The 24383-nt window shown below is 47.4% G+C and overlaps 1 protein-coding gene across 2 annotated transcripts in view; it reads left to right on the top strand.

The window, feature by feature from the left end:
- The window catches only part of MAP4K2 (mitogen-activated protein kinase kinase kinase kinase 2), a 365575-nt gene that overhangs the window by 81468 nt on the left and 259724 nt on the right, over nt 1-24383 (top strand). For both annotated transcript variants that reach the window (XM_078660469.1, XM_078660470.1), the window contains exon 2: nt 4774-4831. In XM_078660469.1, coding sequence (XP_078516595.1) covers nt 4774-4831 — 58 coding nt within the window. The remainder of the gene's footprint in view (nt 1-4773; nt 4832-24383) is intronic.

A 24383-nucleotide genomic window follows, 5' to 3' on the forward strand; every position in this document is an offset into this window, starting at 1 on the left:
ATTAGGATTGAAATTAGTGGTTGGAGTTAGAATAAGGGTAGGTCCATCCAAGGGGTATATTTGAATAAAAAATATATTTCTTAACCCTTACAATTGTGCATTTCTAAATGAAGTATGTGTACACCTCCATATTTTATTACACAGGGTTATGGTGTACATATTTTACTACAGTATTTATTTATGGTACTGTTTTTTTCATGAAGTTAACTCTAGGACTTTGACCAGCAGGTTAGGTGGCACCGGGTGTTGGGAGAGGATAGCGAATGATAGAGAATGCAATGAACAGGAGGAGACCATGCTAGATCGTGCAGCAGGCAGAATTAAGGTGTTGTGGACTGGGTTATGGTGGTCTCAAGTAGTGCTGATGGAGCTGGCCTAAGTGTTTTTATCTTGTCTTTGAGGAAAGTGGCATAGGTATCTATTTTGGCAGGAGATATGATAATGAGTGTGGGCAAGAAGAACATGGGATCAACCGAAAAGTGCTAGACCACTCATAAAAGGTAATTTTGAAGATGAACGACTGGTAGTAGCCTTATTTAGCTAATTGAAGGGCTTTTGGGATAGAAGAGATGGAGATCTCTGGCTGGAACCCATCCCCTTCACACATAAGGGCATTAACACCACTTATGGCTTTCAGGAAATTCCTTAAAGTCTATCTATTTAAACAACTCCCATAATAAGGTAACAACGCGATATGTACAATCCATGATGGACTGTTTCAACACTACCTTATGCTAATTCACAGCTGGTTAAATTAATTGATCTGGTGTTGCTGTGCTTCTTCTCATTTTACTATACCTTGTTTATTTTAATCCACTTCTCTTGTCTTTACCAGATTTGGGGCCCCATGCATCAAAGTATGGAATTGCGATTCCAAAATAGCGATTTTTAGGAAATCGCTATTAAGGAATCGCAATTCCTTATGCATGTAGGAATCGCAAAAGAAATTGCAATTCCTACAAATTCCTTAATAGCGACTCGCAAATTGCGAGTCGCTATTAAGAAATGCCTTTCCATTCATTCCTATGATGAATGGGAAGTCATTCGCAATTTGCGACTACCAAATAGGTACTCGCAAATTGCAAATGCAATTTGAAGGGTGCTAGGGAGCCTAAAGGCCACCCTGCGGCACCCCCAAAAATGTCATGTGTGTACATGTGGCTCACACATATACGCCACATTGCACTTTGAAAAATGCACTTTTGTGCATTTGTCAAAGTTTTTGCAAATTAACATCAACTTGCAGTTGATGGTAATTAGCGTTTCCTAACTGCGAAGTCGCATTTAGGAAAGGCATGATGCATCCCAAATAGAGAATCGCAATTTGCGATTCCCTAATAGCATTTGCAATTTATGTAATCGCAAAATTTGCGATTACCTGTATTGCGAATGGGTTGATGCATCCCAATTGGCTGAATACTGGTTGCAAAGGGCCCGATTCTGCGAATTGGCCCGTTTGCGGTCGGTATTTACCTTGATGCATGTGCTCCCTGGTGTATTATAAACAGTCCATATATCTCTCTGGTCCTGGTTGCTCTCTGTGGAGGGTAGAAGGCCAGGAAATCGGTATCCCACCAATTTGAAGGAGCGCGTACATGTTGAACGTTTTGCTGCTCGCTTTTTCATTCAGTTCTCTCCAAAGAGAGATATTTTTCCACTGCACAACTTACATTTATCTTGAACCCTCGGTGTCTTATTTCTATCATTCTTATTTTTGCGACAAAGTTTCCATTCAGCTCCCAACGCTCAGTGGAACGCAAAATGTGGTAGCCTTGAAGGTATTGCTGCATCACATTAAGTAATATCTTCTGAAAACATAGTGAAACTTGCTTTCATATAATCATACTATTTGCCTCACATAGACCAATTCTTTTAATGGTTTCTCTGCATCATAGTTGTTTCCACCAACTTTTTTACTAGTAGGATTTCTCGCCCCATTCTTGGATATAACCTATCTCCGTAAAATCAACACTTGACAAGTCTGCGCGCTTTTATTTGATCATAGGGAATTCCTTATTTCTGCCCATGGCTCCTAGACCTACTTTTGCTTATTCTTGAATGTCACCTTTAATTTTTTACAGGACCCTATTTCCAGATCAATCTTAAGTTTGGAGAATGCTACCAGAGGGTTTAACAATTCTTATTGTCAATCTCTTAGATGACACCTTCTCTCAGTTAGGTATTTCACCACAAGAGCTCATCTTTTGTTTGACAGCAGATTGAAAGTCATTGTGCTTTGACCCAGACCTCATTCTTTATTGATGACTATATCCTCCACCCGCCCCCTTTTCTGGAAGTCATGATTTTATATTGAGTCATAGCACCTTCAGCTTCTCCTTCTTTAGTATCTCATGTACTGTCGGTATCATCTGGCTGTAATCCCTCCCTGCTTCCTCAACTGCAGTTTCAAATTGCGTAGCTTGTGTTTTTCCTCTTTCTTGAGCAATGTGTTTTTCTGTCAGTGTGGCAACTTGAGAGCAGTGGAACTTATCTTTCTCTCTTGTTCTGTGCCTCACATATCTGAGTAACTTTTAGCATATATTAAAGTCCATCCCCTTTCTACATTCATATACATTCCTTATTTTATTGCACTTCCTAGTTTCTCGTTTCCCCTAAGGTTGTACCATAAGTGTCATGTGTCCTTTTTTCAGTAGTGGGAATTGCCAACTCTCTTTTCAATTTAAAGTTGCAGAAGGTTGTTATTCGTAACTGAAAAAACATAAATCTAAGGATAGAGCACAATTTAGGATTGGTCACATATAACTGCGGTCCCTGGATGGATTTCACGGTACAAATTGTGTACTTATGGGTTACTCACTGTTGCGCTTGGGGTGACTCCTAGGGCATATAACATGGCAATATGTTTAATTCCCATTCCTATCAGTTGCTCCAATCATCACCTAGGTGGAACCCTTAGAACAAGTACCGTGGCTAGTTGTACAATGGCGTGTTCAGGTTGCTCGATGCCGCACCTAAGTGAATTCTTCAGACATATACCTTAGCTAGATGTTTGATTGTTGCACTTCTGTCACTCGGTGATGGACCCATTAGAGCATATATATTGTCTGGGTCTAAAATGCCCATTCCTTTGCCTTCTTCCCTTCTCTTCCTGGATGGACTCTTCGTAGCATATGCAGTATCTGGCTGGATAATGGCCATTTCTGTGTGTCGCTCTTCGGCCTCTTCGGTGTGGGCTCCCAATCATATACAATAGCCAGTGGAAAATTGCACCTTCGAAGAGAAGTACCCTTTACCTTTGGCCTTTCCTTGTTCTGTATCCAGTATTGCTTAAAATGTATGATAGAAATCGCTCCACAGAAAGTAGGTAACAACATGCTTGACCGTGTCCACTCTCGCACTCTTTTCTCCTACCCAGAGATATGCAAAGCTACACACTTGCTGCAACACAGTTGGATGGATCTCCCCCATACCTTCATGACATCAAACATTTCAACATAGACCACACTATACCGATAGACTCTATCTATCCATACACTAATATCTAATGTTTAAGCGCCCTAACTCTCACTGCCCTACACTTCAGTCCATGCCAAGGTAGGGACAATAAAACATGATAAGAGCACATCTCTGGGGTTTTCACTAATGATGTAGGCCACTTGACAGACACATGCTCTTTTACCTAAACTACTCTCATGTAATAACATGCAACCCATCTGCAAATGTGCTTTGGTACCTCGCGAAAGGTATGAAGCGCCATATAAACCCAACTTATAATATGATAAAACGCTATAATAAAAATGCAGGTAGCAGGTTACACTGACATACTTGGGTTACTAAACGAAAATTGGGTGACCTCAATAACAGGCATTGACAAAGCCAATAGATCTGGCTTGTGGATACAGTGGATTTAGACACAGTCATTCACAAATGCTGTTTATCACAATGAAACCTTGCTTGTTGGCGTTGCCCATGCTTGGCTAAAGGTAGTAAAAAATGATTGTTTACTCTATAGAATGTACATGAGAGCAAAAAAATTAAATGTGACAAACAGCTCAAAAATTGTGCTCTCTTTAAAAGTAAAATAGCATCTCACGCATCTAAATCGAAGCACTTCCCGCGAGAAGAAACGATGCACCAAATAGCTATTAGCAAGAGTGGTGGAGGCAAAGTCCACTCTATGTAAATGTTAAAGAATTGATAACAGTATGTCATGCAAACAGCTGTGCTCTCAAGCCAGGGCTAAAAAGTTGGAAAACACGTTTGCTGTAGGAAACGCCTCCTGAGAATGGACCATTCACCATGCCCCTGCAGGAGAGGTTCTGCAGCAGACAAAAATGTCCTAATTAGTTGTGACTGAGACTACCTACTGCTTTTGCTTCAATGCACGGATCCTCACCCAAGCAACTGATTTTGTAGGGTAGTTCAGCATGCTTTGTTGCCCTGCAGTGTTCACACTTCCTTCATATTGTATGTGGATGAGACTGCAGTGATCTCCAAGCATGGACAGTAGAGGATAGTAGTGTCGCTGCCAGGCAGGCATCACCCACTTCATGCAGTAATGGACCAGTGGCAGTATGTAGTGTTGTTGCAGGACAGCTGTGACTCCAAGCGCTAGGGTTTTTTAGGACCTCACTAGATTGATTTGTGGAGCCACTAATGCCGCAATGACTTCCCGCTTCTTTCATTGGTTACTCACCTGGAATTCCCTTGCAGCTAGGATAAGCATGAGCCTTTCAGTGCCCTTGGTTGCAGAATTGGAATCATGTTAAAACTCAGGTCACTCACTCATCCTGTCAATTCTGTTGTTTTCAGGCTCGAATCACCAGGACGGGGGAGATGTCGGCGGTGAAGATCATAAAACTGGAACCAGGTATGGAATATTAGCATATGTCTCTTCAGAGTTTTCCCCTGCTTGACTTGTTTCCTTCACAGTTGTATGAATCTCAGCCTTCAGCATGAACGATTGTAGCCTCCATCTAATTCCCTAAACATAGATCATCTCATGAAGACTATAACGATGGCCGATGTTAAGGTCAGCGCAGAGAAATATTTAGTGCACCTTCTTTAAGCCTTCGAAATCTGTGGAGTCTACTATTGCAAAGTTTATGTACCTTTGCTAGAGAAGATTCAGGACTCATCAGTTTGATTTTTCTACTTAGACCTAGAATCCATGTAATTTTCAAGTTGGGATCCTGTAGACTAGAGAATAAAAAAAAATATTGGAAAATTATACCGTTTCCTTCAAAGAAACACATTGAAACTATTCCAGTCTGTACATAGACAACTTAAACAAATCGCCCTAATATTAGGCCTTATCAATAGAACTTCCTATCTTGTTTATCTTTACAAATGTTAACCATGTCTGTGTGGATCCTATTCCTACATATCACTTAACTAAAAAATTTGATTTCCCATTACGGTGATTGAATTGTTTCTACCCCTGATTGACGCACAGATCACATATCATTTCTCTCTAAGTGATCATTATGGAGTTCCCTTCTGATAGTCGGTTACCTGAAGAGAACTGCACCAGTGGTTTCTTTCCTTTTCTTACCTCAGCAAAAAGTGCTGCAAAATGATCTTATTCTTTGCACACCTGTAAGTCTTAATGACCCTGATTTGTGCTCTCATTTTGAGATGGATTTCTGCTTGGAACTCTAGTTCTGAAGATCTGTGGGTGCATTTTTGTGAACCATGTTACAGGGTGTTTTTGTGCCTTGCTTTCAACTCCTGTAATATTCACCATCTTCATTTAAGAATTATTCATATTACCAAGAAGGATTTTTTCTGCCCTTAGTGGCTTTTTCCTTCTAACTGGAGTCCTCTTAACTAAACACTTGACACACTTCGCCTATATACTAAGTTCATGGTTTCTCAGTAGCTACTAGGAAGAGTCGTCCTTTCGTTGGGCAATGCTCGCTCAGTAAATTCAGCGATATGGCACTCCAGTTGATAGCGTTTTGATACCTGAAATTCTCTTGGAAATGTATGAACTTCATTAAGGAAGCAAGCTTCCCCACTACATGGGTGAGCTACGTAGCTAATTGAAGATTTGACAGTCATTACCTTTCTCACAGCTTTGGCTTCCTTTATGCAAATATTCATGACCATATAAAAGATGCATATATGGTTCAATAAATCAAGTTTAGATTACCCATCAATAAACCTTCACCTAGCACCATAGTTTGGAATTAGAGCGTGCATGACTATTTTTAAAAGTCAATTTAATAAGAGCTTTTTAGAAAGTCTATAATGTACAACCATCACTTCAGAACACTCTTGTGCCTTGATGTGATTCATGTGCTAATATTACCGAACTTATGGGCTCTGCAGTGAATCAATGTATTCTTGTGGTTTCAGGGAGCTATCGTGGAAGGTGATTTTTCTGTTGGCTATCACTTATTTGTGTTGGGTAAGCCTTTGCAATAGATTCTGTATAAGGACAGAGTACATCCAGGTGTGGTGCATCCATTGGTGCGTGGGGGGATAGCCCCCCCCCGCCCGCAGCTCCCTCGGCGTCTCTGAACTTAAGTAAACTGAATCAATTTACTTAAGTTCAGAGATGCCGAGGGAGAACTGACAATCATGTCAGTCAGCATGACGTCGGACCGCCCACCCCTTCAGAGTCTGAAGGGGGTGGGCGGTCTGGCGTCATGTTGACTGACATGATTGTCAGACCAGTGGGGTGCAACAGGCAGCAGCACAACTCAAGTGTGCATGAGTGGGGACGGAGGGCGAATTTCTAGCCCGTGCCCACTCATGCGCACTTGTGTTTGGACTGGTTTGCGCACGCCCATTAGGAGCCCCTCGGTCTCCTGATGGGCGTGCTGCGGGCGAGTAGTAGCCATGCCCTAAGCCAATCCTGGCGCTGCTGGCAGGGCCAGGATTGGACGAGAGGGGCTGCCAGTCCACTCCAGTGCGGACGTGAAGGCGCCAAGGGGAGAAGAGGTGGCGCGGACCCGCGGTGAGGTAAGTTTTGTTTTATATTTAATTCCCCGCCCCCGTGCGACATCCCCCCGTGTGACATCGCCCCCCGTGCGACATCCCCCCGTGTGACATCGCCCCCCGGGCGACATCCCCCCACGTGACATCGCACCCCGCGTGCAACATCACCCCCCCCCCTTCACCCCCCCCCCTTCACCCCCCCACGACTGGCTAAAACTAAAGCATCTGTATAAAAACACGAGGCATTTTAAGTTGACAATTAACAGAGCCCAGCAAGACTTATTCACAAATAAAGCTTCAGAAGTAAACTGTTCTGAACTGCTAAAGATTTTGAAAACATTCACTCTCTGAAGCAGTGGAAAAGGCGAAGCAGGCAGACACTGTGCTTGTTGCCGTAATCACACTGAAATATACAGCGGAAAAGGATGCTACCTCCTGTGCATTATAAAGACCTCTGTCTCTAATAACACAAATTTCCAAATATTTGCTGAAATGCTTCCAATGTGTTTTCACTTCATTAACTGCTTCGGTTCACCTCAAACTGTTGGGTTTCATATCAATGGAATCTTAGACTCACATGGAGATGGTTGTACTCAGCGATGGAAAGCGCATTGTATTGTATTGCTTTTTATAAAGCACTTTCCATTCCTCTAGTGTGGCCTTTGTCACTTTTCAGTTATTGAGTAAGTAGCCACTCCATATGCATCATTTACTCTATACAGTGCTTCGTAATCTTAACAAGGTCACAGAGCACCTCAGTTTTCCTCAGAGTCCTTAATAGCTCGGCCCATGTGGCAAATAAAAATCTTAATATATACATTGTTTTGGCAGATTTATAGATCGCCAAATGCATGGGATTAGAAGGCAGCGTAGAACGGGCGCTGGGCATTGGCATGGGTGTTGCGGAGAGTGTAAGGATAGAAGCAGCTGCAGTTGAGCATATCAGTACACACCACTAAGAAGGTGTTAAACCCCAGCAATGCAGCAGCATCATGGAATCCTGAATTACTGTTTCACAAAAAATGAGATAAAGTCATAAACAGCGATATCGGTGCAGCAGGACCCACAGGACAACAACGCAGTAAAAGTTAATCCTCAGGAAAGGTAACTGTGTACCTCCTGGGTTTGTTATTGGCTTCCCCTTACAGACCATCAGGTAAAAGCGAAAGGGTTGGAAATTGTTACGTCTCACTATACTGGTACCACTTCTATTGTTTACCATCTACCTTTGTCGTTATAGTCAGACTTGCAGTATCATTGGTGTACTTGGCGCATTTAAAGTCCTCCTAAAGAAAGCATGCTATCCCGAACCAAGTAAAATGCCTGAGAGCTGTGACATTCACTCTGGCCCGTTTCCTCTCTCTCACTCCCAATCTTTCATTCCCCCTGTTACAAACTTTAGGTTAAAGCTTACTATTCATACTTGGTGGAGAGTGGTTGACTAGTATTGGAATTCCCTCTTCCAACACGGTTGTGACACTAACCGTTGATTCGCTCTGCTTACGCCTCACCAGTTTCAAATTCCACCAGCCGCCCCTGAGTACATCGCCAGCATTTTGACAGAAGGTTTTGTCCATTCCTCATCAGAGAATCTAACTACCTTCTTTCTACGCTGAGCCTCAAAACATCGAAGAGCACTCTTCACACACACTGATTAAAACAACTGTTTGTGGCATTTGTACATCCACCGTGAGAGACAGCGATTTCAAAGTTACTCTTACCAGTAAGGCTTTTGTGGTGTATACAAGGCTGTCATACATGTGCCAATCTTCACCCAAACCTATGTTCCACGTGCAAATACCATTTTTAGGGGTAATCCCTATTGCAGACATTTGCCAAGCAGCTACATGGTCTTTCCTGCACAATTAAAAAAAAACTCTTTTGTGTTGATTTCCTTTTAAAGAGAGGAGCTTGTGAGGTCCCAAAAGTTAATGTTCTTCCAACGTCCGGAGGAAAGCGAGGGTGCTACTTTTTCATTTTTTTCTTAGCACGGCAATGCACTTATGGTGCACACAGAAATGTTATCAGTATGTTACCGTAGGTTAACCTCGTGTCCTTTTGTAGATTCACAGGTGACCTTATGAAATTGTAATAAAATGAGCATAGACATTCAGCACTGTAGCACTGTAATTTAAAGTGCAGTCCGTGTCACTCTGCACTGTAGGTTCAGGGTGACGTGATCACTAGTCACTTTTGTCATACTTGAAGCCAAATCAAAATACTTGTCAAAATGAGTTACAGATTTATGGACTGTAGGAGAGTAGGGTCTGCAATCCTATGATCACCCAGATTTTTGCTTTTTGCTGCACTGGTTTACGACTTTCCCTGGCTGTGGGCCTGCTAATCAGACCCACAGCCTAGCTGTTCTCTCTATCCAAATTGTACTCAGGTACTGAATTGGCACTGGGCCCTCTCCAAGTCCCTGTACTCAGGGCTGAGGTGCACCCAGAAGTCTCCCAGGGGCTGAAGCATGTATTGTGCCACCCCTGGATTGACTAACTAAAACTGACACAACTGGCTGCACGACAGCTGGGGCAAGGTGGTGTACTCACCCTTTGCTTTAGATATAGTATACCTATATCTAACCCTAAAATGGACACACAGATCTCCTATCAGTCACTCCTATGGCAGGCCTTAACAATCCTGAAGGCAGAGTGCTTGGAATCGTGTGAGATGGTGCTCTGGCATGAGCTGAGCCTGTCTGCGGCTTTCGGGATCTATCCCTTAGCCGTTTCCATGATATCGCATACCATATACTCTTAAGTGCATTATAATCCTCGCGGTTATGTGCCAACTCTGGTATCGCTTTATCAAAACATGTCGAGTAAGGTGTCATACGAATTGGAATACTAACCCCTCGCCAATTCTGGCGACGGGGTTAGCATTCCACCCTTCTAGAGGGACACGACATGCATGTAACCTATAACCCGGTTAAAAGTCAGACAGAGCCTTAGCATCCACAAAATGGATGCTGCCACCGAGACACAAGTCTGCCCTCCTGCTGCTGGGAGTCCTCCCAGAGCAGGAGATAAGGACAAAGGGTTTCCTGCCAGGGGCGGTGCCAGCACCGTCCCAGACAGGGTTTTGTGTATTGTAGGTAGGCAGGGCTTTAGAGGAAGGTGACTGCACGTGGCACCCCGGTGCTCACTGTGCATAGGCTGGCTGGAACCAGTTCCAGGGTCACTCCAGACCCTGTGCTGGGGAAAAGCCCGCCAAGGAAGTGGGTGTAACCACCCCCCTCCTAGTCCCACCCATAGGGCAGGACTTAGTCGCGTGCCAGCCCCTTTTTACAGGATAAAGGTAGAGACTGGCCCCCTTCCAGATCAGATCATCTTTGAATCCTGAAACTACTTTCTGCGAAAGGAACTCAAGACTTCTTCCTAAGATTTCTCCCTTGTGACTAAGGAGTAGTCACCCTGCATCCGCAGGCACCATCTAAGAACACTGCGGTCTGCTGCAAGTCCTTCCTCCGGAATCCGACTGCCCAGCTCGACGAGAACCGGCTTCCCTGGCACCTCTGACCTCTACCCACCTCTACAGCACAGCTGAGAACCGTGGGTGCGACGAGACCTCGAGGGACCGACCATCGCCAAGACTGCACGACTTCTGCACAGCAAGCCCGCCGAGTGAATTCCTGGTGAGTGCTTTGGGGTCCGAGAAGCCCCCACCCTGAGCAGCTCCAGCACCGAAGAGCAGCCCCCCAGCATCTCCACGATCTGCGTGGGGCCCTTCTGCTTTTTACTGCTCACCGCGTTGTTTGGCTACTAGCCCGCTGGCTTGTGGCCTTCCTGACGACGCCCGACGACATTTCTGCTGCTAGTCTGGTTGCTCCAGACTGGCCCTTGCTTCCCTCCATCGGAGAAGTACCCTGGACCCTCCTGGTCCGGCTAAGACGCCATTTTAGGTCCACCGCGTGGGCCTTGCATTTGCCAAGACTTGTTGCCCAATCCTGGGTCCAGCGACGTCGACAGCAAGAACCTTCGTGGGACAGCTCGCACCTCCATCCTGGTCGCCGACAACGCCTCCTGGTCCGAGAGACTGCAGAGCCCAGCAGCGCCCACTCACCTGACTGCGGTGACTTCGCCCGGTGCCATCCTGGTGCCCACTTAATCACTGGCTAGTGATTCAAGAACTTGGTCCCCTCTGCTTTCAGGTTTTCTTCTTCCTTGATCCAGGCTTGGATCCATCGAACTTTCCTTCACTGGTCGCCTGCCAGCAACTTCTTCCTTCCAGGCTCCTGGTCCGGCAACGAGATCCCCGACGTCTTTTCAGACCTATGCAGCTGCAGCCCCTGGGCTAGGTAACTTCGGCACTTCGGTGTCCCAGCATAGCCTCACTATCCTAGGGTCAGGATCCACTGTCGTTTTCTTCCTACCAGGTCGGGTTCGCCCGTCAACACTAACTTTGCCTTTACTAGCCTCCATAGACTTTGTCCCGCATCCCGCGTGAGAGTGCACACTCTGCACCCGAGTCCCCTAGGTCTCCTAGAAGTAATCTAACGATTCCCTAGTCAAGTCCTAGCGATTCCAAAGCCTATTAGTACTGTACTTACCTGCTAGTAATTTCGCATTCCACTTTTAGAATATATGGTTTTTCGTGCCCCTCGGGCATTTGTGTATAACGTGCTAACTTAAGTATTTTCATAAGAGTTTTGTTGTGTGCTTAGCACCCTGTCCTCATAAAGAGTACAGGGTTGTTGTGATTCTAATAAATACATTGTTTATTTTCATAACACTTGTGTGGTGTCCTTTCACTGGGTGTTCAAGGGGTAATGTGATGGTAAAACAGCTGGCTTAACACGCCCTCTAGAGTCTTAGCCTTAGACTGCTCGTATCCATGCTACTAGGATAGCTGGTCTATAAGGTTGACTTACAACCAATCATCAATAAGGGTTGTTTGGACGGATATATAGTGATCACTAGAATAGTGAGCACTGCACATCAGGCCAACTTCTCACATTGGTGAGCAGCGGTTGGGATTTGAGCTTGCTGTTGTTTTACCACACATGCACTAAGAATATCTTGTGAAAGATCACATAAGTACTAAAGGTACATATAACTTAGCTTAGAATACTCTGAGTTCTACTGAACCAGCTGTTGTAGCTCCTAGGGCCTAGCACACCCTAAACTACAACTCTAGCAAGGGATCAGTAGGCAAACATATAGTGTAGGTAAGTGCACCACTTACACCTCACTAGAAAAGCATGTCTACCCAGGGAGAATCTACTGAGACTCCCCTGGTCAGTGTTGACCCTCCACAGGTCACTTCAAGATATGCAGCTCTCAGTTTCCAGGAGATGAGACAAATCTGTGTCTCCAGAAAACTGAAGCAGGGGTCTAACCCCACCACTCCCTTTCTGATAGGTCTCTTAGAGACATATGATGCCAGAAAGCTTTCTCAGTTACATGAGAACATGCCAGCCTTAGAGGGAACCTCTGGGGATCCAGATCTCCCCAACACTGATTCAGCAGTTGAGGAGGAGGATCAGGAGGTACTCTCTGGGGATGAGGTAGACAAAGGTCTTGAGGTAGTCAGAAGGCTAACTAGGACCAACTTAGACTTACTTGGGCTAGGATCTGGGGGCCCCCCAGTACTGACCCGAAGTGGGCCTAACCTTGGAGTTAGGAGGGATAGATCTCTTTCTAGGGACTCCAATAGATCTCTGCACTCTAATGCCTCTTCTCAGGGGAGAAGGAATCCTCCACAGAGGAGATTTACTTCCCCTCAGAGAAGGGAGCATGAAGCTAGGATGAGACAAGCTGAACTGAGGATTGAAAGGGAAGAAATTGCCCTGGCCAAAGAGAAGCTTGCCCTGGCAAGAGAGCAGCAGATGAGTGGGCTAGCTCCCACTGGTGGCAGCAATCTCCCAAGAGATAGAGAGAAGGGTTTAGATACTAAACACCTGACTAAAATAGTGCCCCCCTTTAAGCAAGGGGATGATATCCAGAAATGGATGGCTGCTCTGGAGAGGGCCTGCACTGTGCAGGGCATTCCCCAGAGTCAGTGGGCAGCTATACTGTGGCTCTCCTTTGATGGTAAAGGTAGAGATAAGCTCCTCACTACAAGAGTGGAGGATGCTAACAATTACCAGGTCCTGAAGAATACACTGGTTGATGGGTTTGGTTTAACCACTGAGCAGTACAGGTTGCTGTTCAGAGACACCCAGAAAACTCAGTCTCAGGACTGGTCTGATTTTGTGGATTGTGCCACTAAGGCTTTGGAGGGCTGGTTGCTGGGTAGCAAGGTTACAGATTACACAGGATTGTATAATCTAATGATGAGAGAACAAATTTTGAACAATTGTCAGAACCAGTTGCTGCACCAGCACCTTGTTGATTCAGATCTGACCTCTCCCCAAGAATTGGGAAAGAAGGCAGACAAATGGGTCAGGACAAGGATCAAGCAGAACCAGAACCAGAACCAGGGTGGTCAGAAGAAAGCAGACCAGAAGGGTAATGTTAAGAATGAGCAAAATGACCAGAAGTCTTCACCAGGTCCCCAACAAACCAAAGAGGGTGGGGGTCAGGCTTCCCAGAAGAAGAAGACTCAAGAAGGCCAGTCAAAAAGGTGGTGCCAGTACTGCAAAAGTAAATCTCACTGGTTTAGTGAGTGCACCAAAAGAGGAGGACAAACTCCTGCCACTACAGCTCCTAAAGCAACTGCACCCCCTAGTACAGTCAGTAGTGGTAGTGTACCTCCCAAGGCATTAGTTGGGTTAACCTTGGGTACTGAGGGGTCTGACAACTTAGTTGGCACACTCACTCAGGCTGTCCTTGTCTGTACAGGGGATATGGATATGTCCCCTGAGATAAGTCCCAATACTTTGGGCAAATACAGGCAGACACCTTTGATTAATGGCAAAATGGCTCAGGCCTATAGGGACACTTGTGCCAGTGTCACCATGGTGACACCTAACTTTGTGGACCCTGGACAGATCATGCCAGGTACTGATTTCCTGGTGACCAATGCCAGCAATGTCACTACTAGTCATAGTGTGGCAATTGTGGCTTTCTCCTGGGGTGGAGTGAAGGGACAAAAGAAAGTTGTAGTCAGTTCAGACCTCCCAGTTGATTGTTTGTTGGGCAATGATTTGGAGTCATCACAATGGTCAGAAGTGGAGCAGAGGACTCACATGGAGATGTTAGGCTTGCCAGCACATGTGCTTGCTGTGACTAGGTCACAGGCCAGAAGATGCCCCACTGAACAGGTGCTGGATCCTGAAATTATGGACCAGACACCTCCCAAGAAGAAGAGCAGTAAGGGTAAGGCTTTGCCTTCCCCCTTGCCCCAGGTTGAGGATCAAGTCTCTGAGGAGGCTGATCTAGAAGAGCTGAGGGAAACTGAGCCTAAAGAGCTTGAACTTGATCAAGTTGAGTTTCTGGGCTCAGGGGGACCCTCCAGAGCAGACCTGGGGAAGGAACAGTTGAGCTGCCCTTCCCTTGAACCCCTCAGACAGCAGGCTGCTGCTGAGGCTGCAGGGAATGCCACAGGTGCCCACAGGGTATACTGGGAAGATGGACTCCTGTACTCTGAGTCAAGAGACCCCAAGCCTGGTGCAACCAGGAGGCTGGTCATCCCCTTGTCTCTGAGAGGTTTCCTTCTCACCTTGGCCCATGAGATTCCCCTTGCAGGTCATTTAGGTCAGACAAAGACTTGGGACAGGCTTGTCTCACACTTTCACTGGCCCCATATGAATGAGAATACCAAGGAGTTTTGTCGCTCATGTGTCACTTGCCAAGCCAGTGGTAAGTCAGGTGGCACAACAAAGGCCCCCCTCATACCACTACCTGTGGTGGGGGTTCCCTTTGAAAGAGTGGGGATTGACATTGTTGGTCCAATGGAACCCCAGACAGCATCAGGACACAAGTTTATACTGGTGGTGGTGGACCATGCCACCAGGTATCCTGAGGCTATTCCCCTTAGGACCACTACAGCCCCTGTAGTGGCAAGAGCCCTAGTTGGAGTGTTCTCCAGAGTGGGTTTCCCTAAGGAGGTCGTTTCTGACAGAGGTACAAACTTCATGTCAGGATATCTGACTGCCATGTGGAAAGAGTGTGGTGTGAACTACAAGTTCACCACCCCCTATCATCCACAATGCAATGGGCTTGTTGAGAGATTCAACAGGACCCTGAAAGGGATGATTCATGGACTACCTGAACCTCTTAGGAGAAGATGGGATGTCCTGATCCCCTGCCTCTTGTTTGCTTACAGAGAGGTCCCACAGAAGGGGGTTGGCTACAGCCCTTTTGAGCTTCTGTATGGGCATCCTGTAAGAGGACCCCTGTGTTTGGTGAAGGAAGGATGGGAGAGACCTCTCAAAAAGCCTGCAACCAACATAGTGGACTATGTACTTGGTCTCCGCTCCAGGATGGCTGAGTATATGGAAAAGGCATCCAAAAACCTTGAGGCCAGCCAGGAACTTCAAAAAGCTTGGCATGACCAAAAGGCTGTACTGACTGTGTACCAGCCAGGACAGAAGGTGTGGGTGCTGGAGCCAGTGGCCCCAGCAGCTCTGAAAGACAAATGGTCTGGGCCCCACACCATCATTGAGCAAAAGGGAGAGGTTACCTACTTGGTGGACCTTGGAACTCCCAGGAGCCCTCTCAGAGTGCTCCATGTTAACAGGCTCAAGGCATATGTTGACAGGAAGGACATGAGCTTGCTCATGGCCACAGATGAGGGACAGGAGGAAGAGAGTGACCCTCTCCCAGACCTGCTCACTCAGAATCCTGATGATGGGTCAGTTGATGGTGTTGTCTTTTGTGGCAGCCTCACTGAACATCAGCAACAGGATTGCAGGCAAGTTCTGCAATCCTTTCGACATATGTTCTCTCTGACACCCAGCCAAACTGATTGGTGTACCCATGATGTTGACACTGGAGACAGTCTGCCTGTCAAGAGTAAAATCTACAGACAGCCTGATCATGTTAGAGACTGCATCAAAACTGAAGTGCAGAAAATGTTGGAACTGGGAGTCATTGAGCCCTCAGATAGCCCTTGGGCTAGCCCAGTAGTTCTAGTGCCAAAGCCTCACACCCAGGGTGGTAAGAGAGAGATGAGGTTTTGCGTAGACTACAGAGGCCTCAATGCAGTCACTAAGACTGATGCCCACCCAATACCAAGAGCAGATGAGCTTATAGATAGATTGGCTTCTGCCAACTTCTTAAGCACATTTGATTTGACAGCTGGGTATTGGCAAATCAGGTTAGCTGAGGAAGCCAAACCTAAAACAGCATTTTCTACCCCTGGAGGGCATTATCAATTTGTGGTAATGCCCTTTGGACTGAAAAATGCACCTGCCACCTTCCAAAGGTTGGTGAATCAAGTCCTCACTGGGCTGGATGACTTCTGTGCAGCTTATCTTGACGATATTGCTGTCTTTAGCTCCACCTGGGAGGATCACCTGGTCCACCTGAGGAAAGTGTTGGAGGCCCTGCAAAAGGCAGGCCTCACTATCAAGGCCACAAAGTGCCAGATAGGGCAGTCACAGGTTGTATACCTGGGCCACCTTGTAGGTGGAGGCCAGGTTCAGCCACTGGAGAGTAAGATACAGGCCATCAAGGACTGGACTCCTCCAATCACCCAGACTCAGGTTCGAGCTTTCTTGGGCCTGACTGGGTACTATAGGAAGTTTGTCAGAAATTATGGGTCCATAGTGACCCCCCTTAATGACCTGACAAGCAAGAAGATGCCAAAGAAAGTTCAGTGGACAGCAAGCTGTCAGAAAGCATTCAATGACCTAAAGCAGGCCATGTGCACAGCACCTATCCTCAAGAGTCCAGATTACTCCAAGCCATTCATTGTCCAAACAGATGCTTCTGAGTTGGGTGTGGGAGCTGTTCTGTCTCAACTGAATTTTGATGGTAATGATCAGCCTATTGCTTTCATTAGTAGAAGGTTGACACCCAGAGAGAAAAATTGGTCAGCTATTGAGAGGGAGGCCTTTGCTGTGGTCTGGGCCCTGAAGAAGCTGAGGGCCTACTTGTTTGGCACTCACTTCACCATTCAGACAGACCATAAGCCCCTCTTGTGGCTAAATCAGATGAAGGGTGAAAACCCCAAACTGCTTAGGTGGTCCATTTCCCTACAGGGGATGGATTTTACAGTGGAGCATAGACCTGGGACTGATCACAGCAATGCTGATGGGCTCTCCAGGTATTTCCACTTAGAGCAAGAAGACTCACCTGGTCAAGGTTAGTTTATTGTCCCAAAGTTTGGGGGGGGTCATGTAGGAGAGTAGGGTCTGCAATCCTATGATCACCCAGATTTTTGCTTTTTGCTGCACTGGTTTACGACTTTCCCTGGCTGTGGGCCTGCTAATCAGACCCACAGCCTAGCTGTTCTCTCTATCCAAATTGTACTCAGGTACTGAATTGGCACTGGGCCCTCTCCAAGTCCCTGTACTCAGGGCTGAGGTGCACCCAGAAGTCTCCCAGGGGCTGAAGCATGTATTGTGCCACCCCTGGATTGACTAACTAAAACTGACACAACTGGCTGCACGACAGCTGGGGCAAGGTGGTGTACTCACCCTTTGCTTTAGATATAGTATACCTATATCTAACCCTAAAATGGACACACAGATCTCCTATCAGTCACTCCTATGGCAGGCCTTAACAATCCTGAAGGCAGAGTGCTTGGAATCGTGTGAGATGGTGCTCTGGCATGAGCTGAGCCTGTCTGCGGCTTTCGGGATCTATCCCTTAGCCGTTTCCATGATATCGCATACCATATACTCTTAAGTGCATTATAATCCTCGCGGTTATGTGCCAACTCTGGTATCGCTTTATCAAAACATGTCGAGTAAGGTGTCATACGAATTGGAATACTAACCCCTCGCCAATTCTGGCGACGGGGTTAGCATTCCACCCTTCTAGAGGGACACGACATGCATGTAACCTATAACCCGGTTAAAAGTCAGACAGAGCCTTAGCATCCACAAAATGGATGCTGCCACCGAGACACAAGTCTGCCCTCCTGCTGCTGGGAGTCCTCCCAGAGCAGGAGATAAGGACAAAGGGTTTCCTGCCAGGGGCGGTGCCAGCACCGTCCCAGACAGGGTTTTGTGTATTGTAGGTAGGCAGGGCTTTAGAGGAAGGTGACTGCACGTGGCACCCCGGTGCTCACTGTGCATAGGCTGGCTGGAACCAGTTCCAGGGTCACTCCAGACCCTGTGCTGGGGAAAAGCCCGCCAAGGAAGTGGGTGTAACCACCCCCCTCCTAGTCCCACCCATAGGGCAGGACTTAGTCGCGTGCCAGCCCCTTTTTACAGGATAAAGGTAGAGACTGGCCCCCTTCCAGATCAGATCATCTTTGAATCCTGAAACTACTTTCTGCGAAAGGAACTCAAGACTTCTTCCTAAGATTTCTCCCTTGTGACTAAGGAGTAGTCACCCTGCATCCGCAGGCACCATCTAAGAACACTGCGGTCTGCTGCAAGTCCTTCCTCCGGAATCCGACTGCCCAGCTCGACGAGAACCGGCTTCCCTGGCACCTCTGACCTCTACCCACCTCTACAGCACAGCTGAGAACCGTGGGTGCGACGAGACCTCGAGGGACCGACCATCGCCAAGACTGCACGACTTCTGCACAGCAAGCCCGCCGAGTGAATTCCTGGTGAGTGCTTTGGGGTCCGAGAAGCCCCCACCCTGAGCAGCTCCAGCACCGAAGAGCAGCCCCCCAGCATCTCCACGATCTGCGTGGGGCCCTTCTGCTTTTTACTGCTCACCGCGTTGTTTGGCTACTAGCCCGCTGGCTTGTGGCCTTCCTGACGACGCCCGACGACATTTCTGCTGCTAGTCTGGTTGCTCCAGACTGGCCCTTGCTTCCCTCCATCGGAGAAGTACCCTGGACCCTCCTGGTCCGGCTAAGACGCCATTTTAGGTCCACCGCGTGGGCCTTGCATTTGCCAAGACTTGTTGCCCAATCCTGGGTCCAGCGACGTCGACAGCAAGAACCTTCGTGGGACAGCTCGCACCTCCATCCTGGTCGCCGACAACGCCTCCTGGTCCGAGAGACTGCAGAGCCCAGCAGCGCCCACTCACCTGACTGCGGTGACTTCGCCCGGTGCCATCCTGGTGCCCACTTAATCACTGGCTAGTGATTCAAGAACTTGGTCCCCTCTGCTTTCAGGTTTTCTTCTTCCTTGATCCAGGCTTGGATCCATCGAACTTTCCTTCACTGGTCGCCTGCCAGCAACTTCTTCCTTCCAGGCTCCTGGTCCGGCAACGAGATCCCCGACGTCTTTTCAGACCTATGCAGCTGCAGCCCCTGGGCTAGGTAACTTCGGCACTTCGGTGTCCCAGCATAGCCTCACTATCCTAGGGTCAGGATCCACTGTCGTTTTCTTCCTACCAGGTCGGGTTCGCCCGTCAACACTAACTTTGCCTTTACTAGCCTCCATAGACTTTGTCCCGCATCCCGCGTGAGAGTGCACACTCTGCACCCGAGTCCCCTAGGTCTCCTAGAAGTAATCTAACGATTCCCTAGTCAAGTCCTAGCGATTCCAAAGCCTATTAGTACTGTACTTACCTGCTAGTAATTTCGCATTCCACTTTTAGAATATATGGTTTTTCGTGCCCCTCGGGCATTTGTGTATAACGTGCTAACTTAAGTATTTTCATAAGAGTTTTGTTGTGTGCTTAGCACCCTGTCCTCATAAAGAGTACAGGGTTGTTGTGATTCTAATAAATACATTGTTTATTTTCATAACACTTGTGTGGTGTCCTTTCACTGGGTGTTCAAGGGGTAATGTGATGGTAAAACAGCTGGCTTAACACGCCCTCTAGAGTCTTAGCCTTAGACTGCTCGTATCCATGCTACTAGGATAGCTGGTCTATAAGGTTGACTTACAACCAATCATCAATAAGGGTTGTTTGGACGGATATATAGTGATCACTAGAATAGTGAGCACTGCACATCAGGCCAACTTCTCACATTGGTGAGCAGCGGTTGGGATTTGAGCTTGCTGTTGTTTTACCACACATGCACTAAGAATATCTTGTGAAAGATCACATAAGTACTAAAGGTACATATAACTTAGCTTAGAATACTCTGAGTTCTACTGAACCAGCTGTTGTAGCTCCTAGGGCCTAGCACACCCTAAACTACAACTCTAGCAAGGGATCAGTAGGCAAACATATAGTGTAGGTAAGTGCACCACTTACACCTCACTAGAAAAGCATGTCTACCCAGGGAGAATCTACTGAGACTCCCCTGGTCAGTGTTGACCCTCCACAGGTCACTTCAAGATATGCAGCTCTCAGTTTCCAGGAGATGAGACAAATCTGTGTCTCCAGAAAACTGAAGCAGGGGTCTAACCCCACCACTCCCTTTCTGATAGGTCTCTTAGAGACATATGATGCCAGAAAGCTTTCTCAGTTACATGAGAACATGCAAGCCTTAGAGGGAACCTCTGGGGATCCAGATCTCCCCAACACTGATTCAGCAGTTGAGGAGGAGGATCAGGAGGTACTCTCTGGGGATGAGGTAGACAAAGGTCTTGAGGTAGTCAGAAGGCTAACTAGGACCAACTTAGACTTACTTGGGCTAGGATCTGGGGGCCCCCCAGTACTGACCCGAAGTGGGCCTAACCTTGGAGTTAGGAGGGATAGATCTCTTTCTAGGGACTCCAATAGATCTCTGCACTCTAATGCCTCTTCTCAGGGGAGAAGGAATCCTCCACAGAGGAGATTTACTTCCCCTCAGAGAAGGGAGCATGAAGCTAGGATGAGACAAGCTGAACTGAGGATTGAAAGGGAAGAAATTGCCCTGGCCAAAGAGAAGCTTGCCCTGGCAAGAGAGCAGCAGATGAGTGGGCTAGCTCCCACTGGTGGCAGCAATCTCCCAAGAGATAGAGAGAAGGGTTTAGATACTAAACACCTGACTAAAATAGTGCCCCCCTTTAAGCAAGGGGATGATATCCAGAAATGGATGGCTGCTCTGGAGAGGGCCTGCACTGTGCAGGGCATTCCCCAGAGTCAGTGGGCAGCTATACTGTGGCTCTCCTTTGATGGTAAAGGTAGAGATAAGCTCCTCACTACAAGAGTGGAGGATGCTAACAATTACCAGGTCCTGAAGAATACACTGGTTGATGGGTTTGGTTTAACCACTGAGCAGTACAGGTTGCTGTTCAGAGACACCCAGAAAACTCAGTCTCAGGACTGGTCTGATTTTGTGGATTGTGCCACTAAGGCTTTGGAGGGCTGGTTGCTGGGTAGCAAGGTTACAGATTACACAGGATTGTATAATCTAATGATGAGAGAACAAATTTTGAACAATTGTCAGAACCAGTTGCTGCACCAGCACCTTGTTGATTCAGATCTGACCTCTCCCCAAGAATTGGGAAAGAAGGCAGACAAATGGGTCAGGACAAGGATCAAGCAGAACCAGAACCAGAACCAGGGTGGTCAGAAGAAAGCAGACCAGAAGGGTAATGTTAAGAATGAGCAAAATGACCAGAAGTCTTCACCAGGTCCCCAACAAACCAAAGAGGGTGGGGGTCAGGCTTCCCAGAAGAAGAAGACTCAAGAAGGCCAGTCAAAAAGGTGGTGCCAGTACTGCAAAAGTAAATCTCACTGGTTTAGTGAGTGCACCAAAAGAGGAGGACAAACTCCTGCCACTACAGCTCCTAAAGCAACTGCACCCCCTAGTACAGTCAGTAGTGGTAGTGTACCTCCCAAGGCATTAGTTGGGTTAACCTTGGGTACTGAGGGGTCTGACAACTTAGTTGGCACACTCACTCAGGCTGTCCTTGTCTGTACAGGGGATATGGATATGTCCCCTGAGATAAGTCCCAATACTTTGGGCAAATACAGGCAGACACCTTTGATTAATGGCAAAATGGCTCAGGCCTATAGGGACACTTGTGCCAGTGTCACCATGGTGACACCTAACTTTGTGGACCCTGGACAGATCATGCCAGGTACTGATTTCCTGGTGACCAATGCCAGCAATGTCACTACTAGTCATAGTGTGGCAATTGTGGCTTTCTCCTGGGGTGGAGTGAAGGGACAAAAGAAAGTTGTAGTCAGTTCAGACCTCCCAGTTGATTGTTTGTTGGGCAATGATTTGGAGTCATCACAATGGTCAGAAGTGGAGCAGAGGACTCACATGGAGATGTTAGGCTTGCCAGCACATGTGCTTGCTGTGACTAGGTCACAGGCCAGAAGATGCCCCACTGAACAGGTGCTGGATCCTGAAATTATGGACCAGACACCTCCCAAGAAGAAGAGCAGTAAGGGTAAGGCTTTGCCTTCCCCCTTGCCCCAGGTTGAGGATCAAGTCTCTGAGGAGGCTGATCTAGAAGAGCTGAGGGAAACTGAGCCTAAAGAGCTTGAACTTGATCAAGTTGAGTTTCTGGGCTCAGGGGGACCCTCCAGAGCAGACCTGGGGAAGGAACAGTTGAGCTGCCCTTCCCTTGAACCCCTCAGACAGCAGGCTGCTGCTGAGGCTGCAGGGAATGCCACAGGTGCCCACAGGGTATACTGGGAAGATGGACTCCTGTACTCTGAGTCAAGAGACCCCAAGCCTGGTGCAACCAGGAGGCTGGTCATCCCCTTGTCTCTGAGAGGTTTCCTTCTCACCTTGGCCCATGAGATTCCCCTTGCAGGTCATTTAGGTCAGACAAAGACTTGGGACAGGCTTGTCTCACACTTTCACTGGCCCCATATGAATGAGAATACCAAGGAGTTTTGTCGCTCATGTGTCACTTGCCAAGCCAGTGGTAAGTCAGGTGGCACAACAAAGGCCCCCCTCATACCACTACCTGTGGTGGGGGTTCCCTTTGAAAGAGTGGGGATTGACATTGTTGGTCCAATGGAACCCCAGACAGCATCAGGACACAAGTTTATACTGGTGGTGGTGGACCATGCCACCAGGTATCCTGAGGCTATTCCCCTTAGGACCACTACAGCCCCTGTAGTGGCAAGAGCCCTAGTTGGAGTGTTCTCCAGAGTGGGTTTCCCTAAGGAGGTCGTTTCTGACAGAGGTACAAACTTCATGTCAGGATATCTGACTGCCATGTGGAAAGAGTGTGGTGTGAACTACAAGTTCACCACCCCCTATCATCCACAATGCAATGGGCTTGTTGAGAGATTCAACAGGACCCTGAAAGGGATGATTCATGGACTACCTGAACCTCTTAGGAGAAGATGGGATGTCCTGATCCCCTGCCTCTTGTTTGCTTACAGAGAGGTCCCACAGAAAGGGGTTGGCTACAGCCCTTTTGAGCTTCTGTATGGGCATCCTGTAAGAGGACCCCTGTGTTTGGTGAAGGAAGGATGGGAGAGACCTCTCAAAAAGCCTGCAACCAACATAGTGGACTATGTACTTGGTCTCCGCTCCAGGATGGCTGAGTATATGGAAAAGGCATCCAAAAACCTTGAGGCCAGCCAGGAACTTCAAAAAGCTTGGCATGACCAAAAGGCTGTACTGACTGTGTACCAGCCAGGACAGAAGGTGTGGGTGCTGGAGCCAGTGGCCCCAGCAGCTCTGAAAGACAAATGGTCTGGGCCCCACACCATCATTGAGCAAAAGGGAGAGGTTACCTACTTGGTGGACCTTGGAACTCCCAGGAGCCCTCTCAGAGTGCTCCATGTTAACAGGCTCAAGGCATATGTTGACAGGAAGGACATGAGCTTGCTCATGGCCACAGATGAGGGACAGGAGGAAGAGAGTGACCCTCTCCCAGACCTGCTCACTCAGAATCCTGATGATGGGTCAGTTGATGGTGTTGTCTTTTGTGGCAGCCTCACTGAACATCAGCAACAGGATTGCAGGCAAGTTCTGCAATCCTTTCGACATATGTTCTCTCTGACACCCAGCCAAACTGATTGGTGTACCCATGATGTTGACACTGGAGACAGTCTGCCTGTCAAGAGTAAAATCTACAGACAGCCTGATCATGTTAGAGACTGCATCAAAACTGAAGTGCAGAAAATGTTGGAACTGGGAGTCATTGAGCCCTCAGATAGCCCTTGGGCTAGCCCAGTAGTTCTAGTGCCAAAGCCTCACACCCAGGGTGGTAAGAGAGAGATGAGGTTTTGCGTAGACTACAGAGGCCTCAATGCAGTCACTAAGACTGATGCCCATCCAATACCAAGAGCAGATGAGCTTATAGATAGATTGGCTTCTGCCAACTTCTTAAGCACATTTGATTTGACAGCTGGGTATTGGCAAATCAGGTTAGCTGAGGAAGCCAAACCTAAAACAGCATTTTCTACCCCTGGAGGGCATTATCAATTTGTGGTAATGCCCTTTGGACTGAAAAATGCACCTGCCACCTTCCAAAGGTTGGTGAATCAAGTCCTCACTGGGCTGGATGACTTCTGTGCAGCTTATCTTGACGATATTGCTGTCTTTAGCTCCACCTGGGAGGATCACCTGGTCCACCTGAGGAAAGTGTTGGAGGCCCTGCAAAAGGCAGGCCTCACTATCAAGGCCACAAAGTGCCAGATAGGGCAGTCACAGGTTGTATACCT

Source organism: Lissotriton helveticus, chromosome 9 (genome assembly GCF_964261635.1).
Source record: "Lissotriton helveticus chromosome 9, aLisHel1.1, whole genome shotgun sequence".
Classification (NCBI taxonomy): domain Eukaryota; kingdom Metazoa; phylum Chordata; class Amphibia; order Caudata; family Salamandridae; genus Lissotriton; species Lissotriton helveticus.